The sequence below is a fragment of the Nelumbo nucifera genome, chromosome 2 (assembly GCF_055504915.1).
Source record: "Nelumbo nucifera cultivar China Antique chromosome 2, China Antique-T2T, whole genome shotgun sequence".
NCBI lineage: Eukaryota > Viridiplantae > Streptophyta > Magnoliopsida > Proteales > Nelumbonaceae > Nelumbo > Nelumbo nucifera.
The window spans coordinates 114,028,834-114,041,927 of NC_142650.1; the positions used below are offsets into that span (position 1 = coordinate 114,028,834).

Genomic DNA, 13,094 nt, shown 5'->3' on the forward strand with positions numbered 1-13,094 from the left:
TTGCAATCCAAGAAAATGCTAAATCCGACATTGCTCCAAACCATACTTTCTCGATTTCTAAGGCATGGCTTAAAGCACCGTTTTTTCATGAAAAAATGGTTCCAAACAAATAAACATTTCCTAAGAAAATGCTAAATCCGACATTGCTCCAAACCATGCTTTCTCGATTTTTAAGGCATGGCTTAAAACACCGTTTTTTCATGAAAAAATGGTTCCAAACAAATAAAAATTTCCTAGATCACTATTTTTTCTGATGTAACATTGATGTATCACCGTTTTCTAGAACAACGACAACGTTGCCATACAAACACAAAGTATTTCAAAGCAACTAAACCAATTTACTTGAAATCCAGCTCAGCCCTCTCAATTATAATCTGCCTCATTCAGGAGGACTGAAGAGTAGTGGCTTATGGCTTTCCAAGGAGGGCTTTACAGACAGTCTAGGTTATGTTTGGTTAAAATTTTGAAGAGCCTAAATCAGCTGACAGTCATAGTCATTTGATAGACTCTTTGAATGCAAAGTGCTTGGTGAAAGATCCAAAAAAGTCTAAATCGGCTGTCAGTCATTTAAAGGGCTAATTATTTCATCTTTGAATGGTTTATCCAAAGTCCTTGAAAACAGCTGAACAAGCTTAGCTCAATCTTCAACTCCACTATGCCAAAAGGGCCCTATATTGTCAATTATTTTATTCACGAGAAGACAAAACAATAACTCATTTAATTTAGCGAGTCTCAGTGGCCATTAAGAAATTGTCCTTACCAGTGGAGATTGGACCAGAAAAGAATTGAAATTAAAAAAAAGTGTTAGGACATGAGCTGGATTGGATTAAGATGGAAACATACACCAAACAAGCCTTAAAGCTGGTGGTCCTCTTATCATTTTTTTTTCAATGTTGGTATGTGATGATATATTTATATAATTGTAATTGGACCTGTGGGGTAGCTTGGCTTTCAAATTTGAATTTTTAGGGGAGGTGTAATAGTAATAGACCAAAAAGCCCAATATATAGGGTTTTGGTTTTGGCTGTATTAATCCTCATCATCATTTTGGGAAACTTGGCATTGGCCCCATTCTTGATTCTCTTGTACCCTTTATTTATTAACAATTGCTTCTCACAGGATGTGCTTCATATAAATTTCATAGCACAATCACACATTGAGGATATCTATCAAGATGTTCCAGACATGCGATTGCAAGTGTTGTGAGCAGCAAATCCGAACTTCTCTTCCAGTACCTTTGCTTGAATCAACACCAATAACACCAAAATCAAACATACAAACAAGGTCTATCCTGGTGGGGGCCTTGGAGGGAGAACTTACATCTGCACCCCACAAAGCATGTCTAAAAATGCCTCACAGCACATCCTAATTGTGTATTGAGAACATCTTCTAATGACAAATACGAGAAATATTTCTAATGTAAACCGAGAATGCATGTGGGGCACGTCCTGTAAGGCACAGATGTCAACTCTTGGTAGACTAAACTTGATCCGATTGGTGCCCCATCCCACAGAGGGCGCCCCACATGCACCCTACAGCAGCTCCCACCCGTATATTCCCGTGATAAGTATGGAAGAGCTGAGATGTGCATGTGGGGCACAGTCACAAAGAGAGCGTATAGAAAAATGGAGTTGAAATCAGTCCCTACAAGATAGTTTCCAGAACGTCCCACAACTCCCGATGATGCTTCCATGCCTCGTTATATCTGGTATTATTATCGGGAGATGTACCTAATATACACGGGAATGTATATTAGCTAAAAATTGGAGCTGGCGTGTGATGGATTAACACGTGGCTAATGCCAAAGCCTCCGAATAGGTTAAGTTAGCTTGGGTAAGAATATCCACGTGTACAGAAAAAACCCAGGACCCAGAAGTCTGTGTATGGAGAGGCGCATGTTAGCACGGCGCTTGCTGAGTTGGTGGAGCCCTGGTGGGAGGATTTTCTTAATTTACCGAGTTCTGATGAACGTAGGAAAGAGAGAGGGGGGTAAGTCACAAGTAAGTGAGTAACAAGTAAGAAGTAAACAACAAAGTAACAAGAATGAATGAATGCACCCATGGCTATGGGGATGGGGGACAGGGGGAGCGTAAAATCGCGATTTGTTAGGGACGAAGGCGTTAAAAAGCGCGCGACGATGCGACTCAGTCAAACCCATACGCCATGGCTCCAAACCCTAACCCTGACCCTAATTTGCAGAAGCAGAAGAAAAAAAGACGACCGGCGTAGTAGATCTCAAAATCCTCCCCTAATCAAGGTTTCCATTTCCATTCCCTTTTTTCCCTCTTCTCCACCACCCAATTTCTTCTCCTACATTCTCACTGTTACATGTCTCTGTTTGTTACAAGTTTTCTTTGTGGATTTTTAAGTTTTTTGCTAAATTAGGATTTGAACTTTGGGCTTTGGAGTTTCCATGGAGGGGGCTTCTGGCGGGAACGACGTCGAACTGCTGTGCAAGACGCTACAGGTGGAACACAAGCTCTTCTACTTCGATCTGAAGGAGAACCCTCGAGGTCGTTATTTGAAGATTTCCGAGAAGACTTCGGCTACGAGATCGACGATAATCGTTCCTGTTAGTGGCATTTCCTGGTTCTTAGATCTCTTCAATTACTACGTTAATTCTGACGAACAGGACGTTTTTAGCAAGGAACTGCAGCTCGACACAAAGGTGCATGTTCTTTTCAGGCTGTTTGGTTTTGCGTAATCCTCTCGATTTTTTTTTTCTTATTATTTCAACCATTTAAGTGGATATAGAATTTTGATGCTGGTTGTTCTTGTAGGTGTTTTACTTTGACATTGGCGAGAATAAAAGGGGTCGCTTTTTGAAGGTAAACTTCCTTTGCTACTGATTATATGCTTTTCTTGTTACTTTATGGAATATGATTTACCTCAAGACGAAGGTCTTCACCACCTTTTAAGTAGTTTCTAATAGATTGTTTGTGGAGCTTGGGTGGCTAATAAGTATATTCAGTCAATTTACATACTTGGAAATTTCTTAATTTTGGAATTGCACATTTTATTGAAACTTGATCTAAAGCTTTGTCTGCAACTCCCAAGGCGTATAATTGTAATGCACAAGCTTATAAGAAAGCCCAAAAAAGAGAGTCAATGATGAGCTGTGTAGTTTGATGCGCATGACTATAATTGAAATTCCTTTGCGGAATAAAAGACAAAGCTTTTAGTTGGTCCTGACTAATTTATGCTGCCAATGGTTGGAAAGTGTCAAATTTCATTTAATGCATATGATTTTAGCTGGAATGCACGATATTATTTAATTTCGTACTTTCAGCTTAGGCCTTTGCTTGTTTCCTTCCTTATGCTCGGGGAAGGAACCGACCTTTCTTTTCTTTGTTTCCTGAAGTTTTTCCAGTCGGTAGCATTTGGTTCATGTAGAAAAGTAGAAGGCTAATTATTTTCAAAAGTACTAGCAACATCTGTTTTTTCATACGAAGGAACCTAGGAGCAGCTCCAACAAGTGATAAAATGAGAAAAGTAAACTGAGATGGTTTCGCCATGTGCATAAAAGACCATCTATGGCCCCTGTTAGAAAAAGTGATCTATTACAAGTTAAAAGGGTTAGAGCTAGCGGCCAGCCAAAAAGGAACTTGGATGGAAGTAATAATAAATGATTTAAGCACCCATAATTTAACGATGGATATGACACTAAACAGAATGGAATGGCAAAACAGAATTCATTTTCATATAGCTGACCCCATATAGTTGGGACAAGGTTAGATGATGACGGCTAACATCTGTTTTTGGTCTTATTTTATTATTTTTTTGTTTAGTGACAGTCAATCATGTTAATCTATAGGGAGTGATAATAGTTAAAAAAAGTTCTTGATGCATATGAGATGGCATACTTGTTTATGTTAATATGCTGCAATTTATCTATACTGTTAATTCTGAAATTCTGATTTGCAACTTTGGAAGTGGTTTACTGATGGCCGATGATATTTATATAGTTATGGTTGATGATACTTCACGTAATGATATTTCAGTTTTATATTTAACTATATGGTTTTATTATTGGAAACTGCAAATATAAATTTTCTAATTTGTCACAATTTTCTTCTTTCGGGACATTTATTTTACTTTGTAGTTATTTATCAATTAAATATCCATTATTGTGAGGTTTAACTGCTTAAGCCTCTTGCATTCTGGTTTATGCCTCATGCCTTCAGATGGGGAAATGCTTAATTTCACATCTATGTATGTTAAAAGATTCTTCTATAGGCAAAAAATCCGAATGGAAAAATTGTGATTTTTTACTTTTCAACTATTGCGGTCCTTTATTTTGCACCTCCAAGATGGCTTGTTATAAGCAGATTATATCTCTATATGTTATTGTTGTATTATTATTGGTCACGGGGTAAGAAAGGGTTGTTTGCAACTCTCTTCTCTTATGTTTTTTTACAATATTTTCCTTTGATTGGTAGCTGATAACTTTTATTAGATAGAAGAAAAAAATTGTTTATATACAAACATTGCCATGTTTACTCTGGCAACTGGCACCCTATTTACCCCTTCTTTAGAGAATGAATTCCCCAAAGTGTTTGCTGATCTATGAGTCCAAAAGAAATTAAGTTCTATTTCACTTGCCATTGTCCTTATCTCCATCACGGTGTTATGATAATGCCATGATCCTTGACTGTTTTTCTTTAATCAGCTCACCACCACTCTTGGATAACTTTCCACTGTCAATCTTCTATTGAGTGATGTTTCCAGCCGCAGCCCTAGTAGCACCACAAGTAACTTAGCTCTTGTAAAGTTTCCATGGTCTAGAAGCCTGGAGCAAATGGCTATGATAAATTCATGTTTGTTGCTAAGAACTCCTTCTGAACTCCTACCCGATGATCATTTAAAACTGCATTCACCCAATTAAAGCTTGCAAAAAAATAGAAGGGGATTTACTGATTTAATCCTTGCCCTGAACTCTTTTCTGATAGATGGCCAAGATTTAGGTGCTGTGCTCCTTTAACTTTCCTTAACAACATTCCTGAGAGGATTGTCTATGCTGAAACAGATTGCCTTTCTATCTTTTCAAATTAACCAGAAGATTTCAGAAGGGATGCCTTGCCACACCAACTTACCCTTTTCTTTCAACCCCCTAATCCACCAGCACAAGATGTTGTCTAATCTAAAAAAAGGTAATCTGCCAATTTACTTCTCTTCAGAGTATAGTGTATGAATAGAACTAGAGATATATTCTTCTCTTTTTAGGTGGCTTCCTCTGGACATGTGGTGTCTACTTTACTTTTCTATTATCAGTATTTTCTAGGCTTGAGAAATGATCTAAGAAACAGTGATTATTAGGTGGTTACTTCCTTAAAATTATTAAGGAGGTTGTGTGCTCCTTAATGGCTGAAGCTGAAGTTTGATTGATTATAATGCCCTGGAACATTTTGTTATTTCATTATTTTGCCCACTAAAAGACAAGGCAATAAGTCTTTCAAGTTCAGCCACCTCAGCTGTTATCAAACATCCCCTTACAGTAGAATATAATATATATATATATATATATATTATCAATAGTAGGATAAAAGATATTTTCCTATGATTTATTTATTTTTAGTGCTTAAGTTGGTTACTTTCTTAAAATTATTTGGAAGATTTTAAGTCACGATAGTTCTAGGTAGGAGAAATGCAAAATGGTTCTTTTAAGGCTTATGCAATTGATCTAGACTGTTTGCAGATATACATAGGCTGAATATAAGCATATTGCTCAGATGGAATCAGACTTTCAAATTCCTGATACATCTCAAATACCTCTTAGCACATGCTACAGGTTTTAAGCACTTGAAACATAAAATTAGAACATCCTACTTTTCCATAGTGATATGATAAAAAGGAAAAAAGTCACTCCAAATGAATTGTGGAAGCAAGAGATTTTTCCTTTTTGTGCACAATGAGAATCTGTACACAAGGATTGTAAATGCAGCATCATAAACTCCAAAAACTATGTGCCATAAAGGTAATTGAAATAAAAAGGTTGGGAAGAGGGATATTCCTGAAAAGATGGTCCACTGCAATGTGATATCTAAGCATGCCTATTGTTTTGTTGATGGATTACTTTTGCTGCTTTGCTCTTCTGCTAAAAAATATAAGAGTTCCTTTCTTGCCACAGCATCCAAATTGTTGCTAAGGAGAACCACAGTAGTCTGCCCCTTTAATTTAGTCCCTGTAATTTCCAGCAATAAAAATACCTGCTCTGTAGACTCCAGGAAACACCATTGCATTTGAATTAATGCCTTGAAAAATCAGTCTTGTCCTTGTCAATCCCTTTATTTAGATTGTCCACTATGAGGCGCTCTTCTTAATATTATCCAACCATTCCATGGAAACACTTTTGTTGAAGCCGCAGGTTTCTGAACCCGTATGGTTGAAAGTTCTCCTTGACTAATTTTTCAATTTGCAGAAAAAAGAGCAAGATGAGAAAACTCCTGAACAACCCCATAGACAATTAGACATTTTCTAATCTCATTTTCAATGGGGATCTGGCTGCTGATTATGTAATATTAAGAATTTGGACACTAAGTCTACCTCCCAATCATTTAGATTTCTTCTAATTATAGGTTCCATATCAAACCCAATTGGTAGCATTCAAAATACTCTGCCTCTTTTCCATCTCATTTGTGAGCAACAATAAAAAGAGCCAGAAAATATCCATCAAGTGTTGATTTTCACACCATGGTCCCTCCAAAACTGACCCTAGTGCCATCATCAATTTTGTAGTTAACATCTTTTATGAAAGAAAGGATACTAATTCCTTTCCACACTGAACAGCCACGATTGCCATGTGATTGTCTAGAGTCCTTAGTATCACAAGTATTACTACTGATACCATGTCAAGAAATTTTATGGTTCACTCACTTATTTTATACTAATTAATGACCTGCATCTTCTCTTGTAAATCGTGCATCAGCTTGTTCAAGTTGTGCATAAATTTTGTAAAACATCCCCTCTCTGGCACCCACAAAAGTACATTTATTAGGAAACAAGGGTATTAAAGCCTTCTGTTGTTGATGATTGATACGGAGCAGATGCTATTGCTTTGTTAGTATTGTCTCTAGTCTCCAAGGTATATTTCACACCCTCTGGCTTTACAAGATTACAGTGTTGGGGCCACCTTCGATGACTAAGGCTGGGATCTTGGTTGTTATGCAATGTGCATGTCCATGAGTGCCCTTACTAAGCCCTTCCATCTTGGAGTCACCCTCCAGGTACTCTCTTTGTGACTGCATTATGGAACTAAAAGTTGCATAGTGTGGGAATAGGACGCTTTGAAGAGGCCATAAATGAGCTATTCTTATATAGGGCACTTGGCAGTGGCCATAAATGAGCTATCTGTTTCCTTCTTCTTTGTCATCTTTTTTTTCCCTTCTCTTTTGGTTAAAATGATCATTTGTTAAAGGAAAAAGGAACAAACTCAGCAACAACACAAGACTCCACCCTAATCCTCTCTTCTGACTTTTAACACATTAGAAAGCCACAGAGGAATCTTGGCTACAAAAAAGGACTGATTTAAACTTCTCCTTGCAACTTCATGTGCAACCTGTTCCTAGATCTACTGATCCAGACAAAATTAATATTAAAATTAGAACACAGCTTCTTGATCTCCTTGATTACAAAGTAAATCTCTCTATTCACAGCATCCCTCCAACTATCCAGATTCTTAAACAGCTGCATGTTGTCACATTCCATGATCACCTGAGACGTATTTAAAGATATGGCCTATTGGGTCTTTGGCTTTACACAGCCCAAACATAACTGCCCAGCAACCTTCCAAATCTCCACATACGTAATGGTTTGTACATGCTCCCTTCTTTGATCTCTAGGATTCTATTATGATTTTGGCTTTTATGTTTTTGGGAATTTGGTAACTATGTTTGGTTTGGTTAGAGTTTAGGAGTGGCTTTAAATTGAGGAAGAGTAGAATAGCTAGTTTAATCTTCGTGGCTGTTGTGCTTGTGGGCTTTAGATACATGTTGGATTTGCTTCTAATTTGGGAGAGTGCTTCCGTTGATTTTTTCTTTTTGTTTTTTGGTAATAGCCTCCATTGAGGAGTTGGCATGATTGATTAATATTTCCTACTTTGGCCTGACATGGGCCTAATAATTTAGCAACGACTGAAAAAAAATTAGCAACAAAAATGTTTGTTGTGTGCTTGTTCTTTTAATTCAACTTCTTGTTTTTTTGCATTGCGTCAATCCCATGATTATACTGTCTGAATACTGTGTTGTAGCACTAATAATTTATCATTGGATTGACATCCTTTTTAACGGGCCCCCATGTATTGGCTTATGTCAATTTTCTGTTGGGAAAAAGTCAGTTTGCCTTGGGGTCTAGAAGCTCTTTTTTTTCGAGGGGTTATAGTTCACATTAAAATATCATACTTTATATTTTGGTGATCTGTCTTGCATGTGCTTTCACTGCCTTGTTTGTGTTTCTTAATCATCAGTTTCCTTGCATCATTATCTTGTAAAGTGCATAATCTTTTTACCTATACCAAAATAAAAGTGCGTCTATACACCAGATGTGTGAACTTTGTGTTTTAAATTCCTCAGGTTTCAGAAGCATCAGTTAGCAGGAATCGTAGCACAATTATTGTTCCTGCTGGAAGTGCCCGTGATGAAGGGTGGGCTGCATTCAGGAACATCTTAGCAGAGATCAATGAAACTTCAAGGCTTTTTCTCTTACCCAATCAGGTCTATATCAATGGTTTTTGCATTAATCTTTACAGAGCTTTCTGTTGCTTGTTTTAGACGAGTCTCATGTTTTCACATTCTTATGTTGGTAACAGCAAAATTCTGAACCTTCAGAACGCCTTGTGGGTCTCTCCGATGATGTAGGTGCTGGCTTCATTTCTGGCCATAGTAGTCAATCTGCGCCAGCATCAGAGTTAAATGTAGAAAGGACGGTTGATTTGGCTCCGCAGGATGAAATTGGTAACTTGGGAGTTTCCAAGGTTATAAGAGCTGACCAAAAGAGGTTCTTCTTTGATCTTGGGAGCAACAATAGGGGGCACTTCTTGAGGATATCTGAGGTGCGTAGGGGGGGGGGATATGCAATATATTTTCTTTTTTTTTTTTTGAAGAGGTAAATTAAAATTTTATTAAAGAAAAGAGATATGCAATATATTTATCTCTATTAGGTTTCTTTGATCAATTTACTTAATTATTTTCACATAATGACTGCAGGTGGCAGGGGCTGATCGCTCTTCCATCATCCTCCCCTTATCTGGGCTAAAGCAGTTTCATGAAATGGTTGGTCATTTTGTGGAGATTACCAAAGATCGTATTGAAAGTATGACAGGTGCAAGTGTCCGAACAGTTGAGCCCCCGCAGAGATGAACCTGAAGAGCTTTGGTGAAAGTTGTGAATCTATCACCTTTATTGGATGATCTATTGTTGTGGTTTGGTTAGGGCTGCGATTGTGCTTTCTTGTCCTCTCCCCCCCCCCCCCTCTTTCCCCTTTTCTCATTCAAGTCTGGTTGAAAATAATCTAATTTCTCTATCTTGCCACAAGTGGAGAAATTGAAGTTTGCCAAACTTCCAACGAAGGAATAACGGAGAACATATCTGAAATTCTGTAATTCTTGCATCTATGGAAGAGTGGCATTGGCGTTGCATCAGGTCATGTTTTTTTTTTATTATTTATTGTTCTATTAATTAATAAATTAGTTTAATTTCAGTTGCATCGACCATAAAATAACATTTCCAATAATAGGAGTGAACATTGATGGTTTTACAGTTATATAATCAAATGAGCATTGATGGTTTTAAGCATTGGCCGCTGGTGCCAGGTTTATTCTGTACGGGTTGGCTGTTGGTCGGTGTTTCCTCGTTCCTGCGGCCGGTTTGACGAGGGGTTCTTGTAGGGGGAGTGGAGAAATACTCGCTCTCCATTTATTTGCTGCTGCTTGTTTGATTTTATTCTGTTCGTCCGTTCGTAGATCCTAGTCTATGATATTGACCTAATTTTTTAATAAATTCAAAGCTTAACATTTTAAAGGTTTTACTTTTAGGCCTTGTACGCTTTTCGGTAAGTTTATTTGGGTAAGTTTTTCTACAGAAACATTTATCCAGTTAAGTGTATTTACTCATATTTTTTTATTTTTTAGGTAAGTAGTCAATGACCATTTTAGTCATAGAAATTTATTATTAAAAGGGATATTTTTGTTTCATTCAAGTGTTGGTAATTTTCTCCTTATGTGAGAAAGTTATTTATCCACCTAGGGGACGAGTATCACTTTCCTGGTAAGTGATATTTAGAAAAATAAACTTTTCCTGATCTTCACATAAAATTGAAAAAAGAGGGATTCTTGGTCAATGGGAACTAAAATCCCATTGACCAACTTTCCCCCCTCCAAATCTAAAAAAATAACGCCCCCTTAGTTTTAGTGTGTTGTATTTAGGTAAAGGTGCTGACTAGCATATGCCACCTCCTCCCATTGTGTTGCCCTATTCTTTTATTTGTATGGCTACGTTTGTTAATACCGCGAAAAGCATTTTGCACCGAGTTTGGTTTTGATGTATGAGCATGAATTTTCAATACTAGAAGTTACTATTAATGGGGCTGCAAACGGATTGAACTGAATTCAGATTGGGGCATATCCAATTGGATTCAATAATATATATTATAGGCTCTAATTTGATTAGAATTTGATTTTTATTATTAATTTAGATTTGGACTAGTGGGACCCGTGTGATACATGGAAAGCGAAAGTTGATTTATATTTTAACTTTTTAAATAATTAATAATTATTTATATTTTATATAATATTTTTTATATTTTTTTGTAATACAAAAAATAACAATAATTATTTTTAGTTAGGGCTATTCATTAAACTAATGAAACCAATCAACTCGATGTGAATTGGTCACTTTCTAGTATTTTAGTTCGGCTTTGATTCAGCAATTTCCCTATGTGACCAGGTTGGGTAAGTTTCTGTTTGGCCATTTGTAAACCAACCAAAATCGAATTGACCTGATCATGGAAATATGTTAATATTTTATAGTTTAAATATAATCTTTTTAATGTAGGAAGGTGAGAAAATTCCCATATTTTTCAATCTAAAATATTTTATATTGTAAATTATAAATTATAAATTTATTATTTTAATAATATTATTGTAATTTTTTAAATTTAAATTTAAAATCTTTTGAATTGACTGACCAAATTGAAAATCGACCCAAACCAATACTAGTGTTTTTAATCCATTGTTGACTAGTTGACCCGATCATTTGAACCATTTGAAATGGCACCCAGACTTGATTCCAAGTTTGGCTCTATTGAAACTCACCCTTCGATAAAAAATTGCCCAACTAGGATGGTTCAACTGCTGACTTGTTTGACTTGGTCATTGGATTGCATAGACTTTGATAAGCGAAAACATGATTAGAGCACTTGGGGGCTTGGGCATGAGCTGGACACTCCAATGCTTAAGTCAACTGAGTTGGTGAATAACAAAGTAGAGAGATTGAGAGAATTAGAGAGCTAATTTGCATGTAACTGTGCATACTTTGTGAAGGCATGGAGGTGCCTTTATATAGGCTTCGGGGTCTAGGAGAGGTGTTCGAGAATTGAGATATCTGGGGGCGATTAGGCTTATCGACCCATTATCTCTGGGGGCACGTTCTATCAGCATTGAAGATCCTCATCTAGTTCCCTATGCGGACAGAACCAGGGTCATCATTGCCAGGTGGATGATGTGCCATCGTTTATTTTGGAACTGATAGGTGTGCCAATTGGATAAGGACAACTGGCCATGTAGGTCAATACCCTAGATGATCGTAGGCTATGCCACTTACTACCTCAACTTATTTCCCCATTTGGGCCTTTACTCCAAGAAGACAAATCATAGACAACTCCATCATTTGTGAGGAAACCATCCATGCCATGAAGAAACAAAAAGGGAAGGTGGGGTATTTCATGTTGAAAGTTGATTTTAGCAAGGTCTACGATCATATTGAGTGGGATTTCCCAATCATTGTACTAGCGAGGGCCCATGCGATGCATGGGATGGGACACCCCTCCTTGTCTTTTGCCATCGTAAGTTAAGACACTCTACTCCATTCCCGCCCTGATCCTAGTGGAGGGGTGGATTCAGGGCGAGGCACCCATTCCCCGTCAAGGATGGGGAATCCTAAATTTCCCCACCCTAAGGCAACCACCTAAAAAGATCTAATTTATGGATATTTTATAAGTAGGATTATGGGAATTTGTGGGTATTTTATAAATGAAATTATGAGATCCTAAGATTATAAGAATATGAGAAAAAGTTAGAGATATTTTAAAAATCGATATTAAATCCATAGATATTTTACTAATCTACCATCGGGTTCAGGGTTGAGAGTTTTTTGTTAGGGTAAGGGAGAAAGCAAAGGTCATGTGACGTGGCATGTTCTACTTTGGTATATACTAGCGGGGACTCGTGCAATGCACAGGAAAATCTGAAAGATTGAATACTTTTATTTATTATTATTTAATTGATAAATAAATAATCAAAATTTGCTGCTAATTAACTAAAAATATTCAAAGTTATTGTCAATATTTAAAATTTTAATAATTGCATTTTTTATTTAATATTGATTTACAAAAAATAATTATTGTTAATTTAACATGAATTAATATTTTTTAATAAATTTAATTTTATTAATCATTTGTAGTAATAATAATTGTTATTGTTTTCATTAATTTTAAATGAAAATTTGATTAAATTTAAATAAATAAAAATAATTACAAAAACTAACATTTTTATTAATTTCATTAATAATTAACAATTATATAGGAACGACAATAGGGCGGGACACCCCCTCCCAGTCCCCACCTAGTAGTCAAGATAGTCTGCCCCATCTTGGTGTCAGGCGAGTTCAGGGCAAGGCACCCACTCCCCGTACTCATTTATCTTAATAACTTGTGTAATTATTGGTTTAAATTATAATTTTCCCTTTCCCTTTCCCATACCCATTTATATTTAATAATTTTCCATAATTTACAATGAAAATTACACAAATTTTCAAAAATTTTCTAAATCTATCAAATGTAATAAATTTTCCTAAATTTTTTAAAATATTCCAGTAATTTTCAAT

At 36.4% G+C, this 13,094-nt stretch overlaps 1 protein-coding gene across 7 annotated transcripts; it reads left to right on the forward strand.

Moving 5' to 3' along the window:
- Positions 1 to 2,117: 2,117 nt before the first annotated feature.
- On the forward strand, positions 2,118 to 10,048 carry LOC104611186 (transcription factor Pur-alpha 1-like). Of its 7 annotated transcripts, none has more exons than XR_016082532.1 (7): positions 2,119 to 2,257; positions 2,386 to 2,668; positions 2,781 to 2,828; positions 8,568 to 8,708; positions 8,804 to 9,046; positions 9,201 to 9,635; positions 9,806 to 10,048. XR_016082532.1 is itself a non-coding variant. In XM_010278147.3 (6 exons), the coding sequence occupies exons 2-6, from the start codon at positions 2,414 to 2,416 to the stop codon at positions 9,351 to 9,353; spliced, it is 840 nt and encodes a 279-aa protein (XP_010276449.1). In that variant the 5' UTR covers positions 2,118 to 2,257; positions 2,370 to 2,413; the 3' UTR covers positions 9,354 to 9,788. The 7 variants fall into 7 exon arrangements, 3 of the variants coding, with proteins under 3 accessions (XP_010276449.1, XP_010276448.1, XP_088754247.1); XR_016082531.1 differs by lacking the exon at positions 9,806 to 10,048 and adding an exon at positions 9,754 to 9,788; XM_010278147.3 differs by lacking the exon at positions 9,806 to 10,048 and having other exon boundaries at positions 2,118 to 2,257; positions 2,370 to 2,668; positions 9,201 to 9,788.
- The last annotated feature ends 3,046 nt before the right edge of the window (positions 10,049 to 13,094 follow it).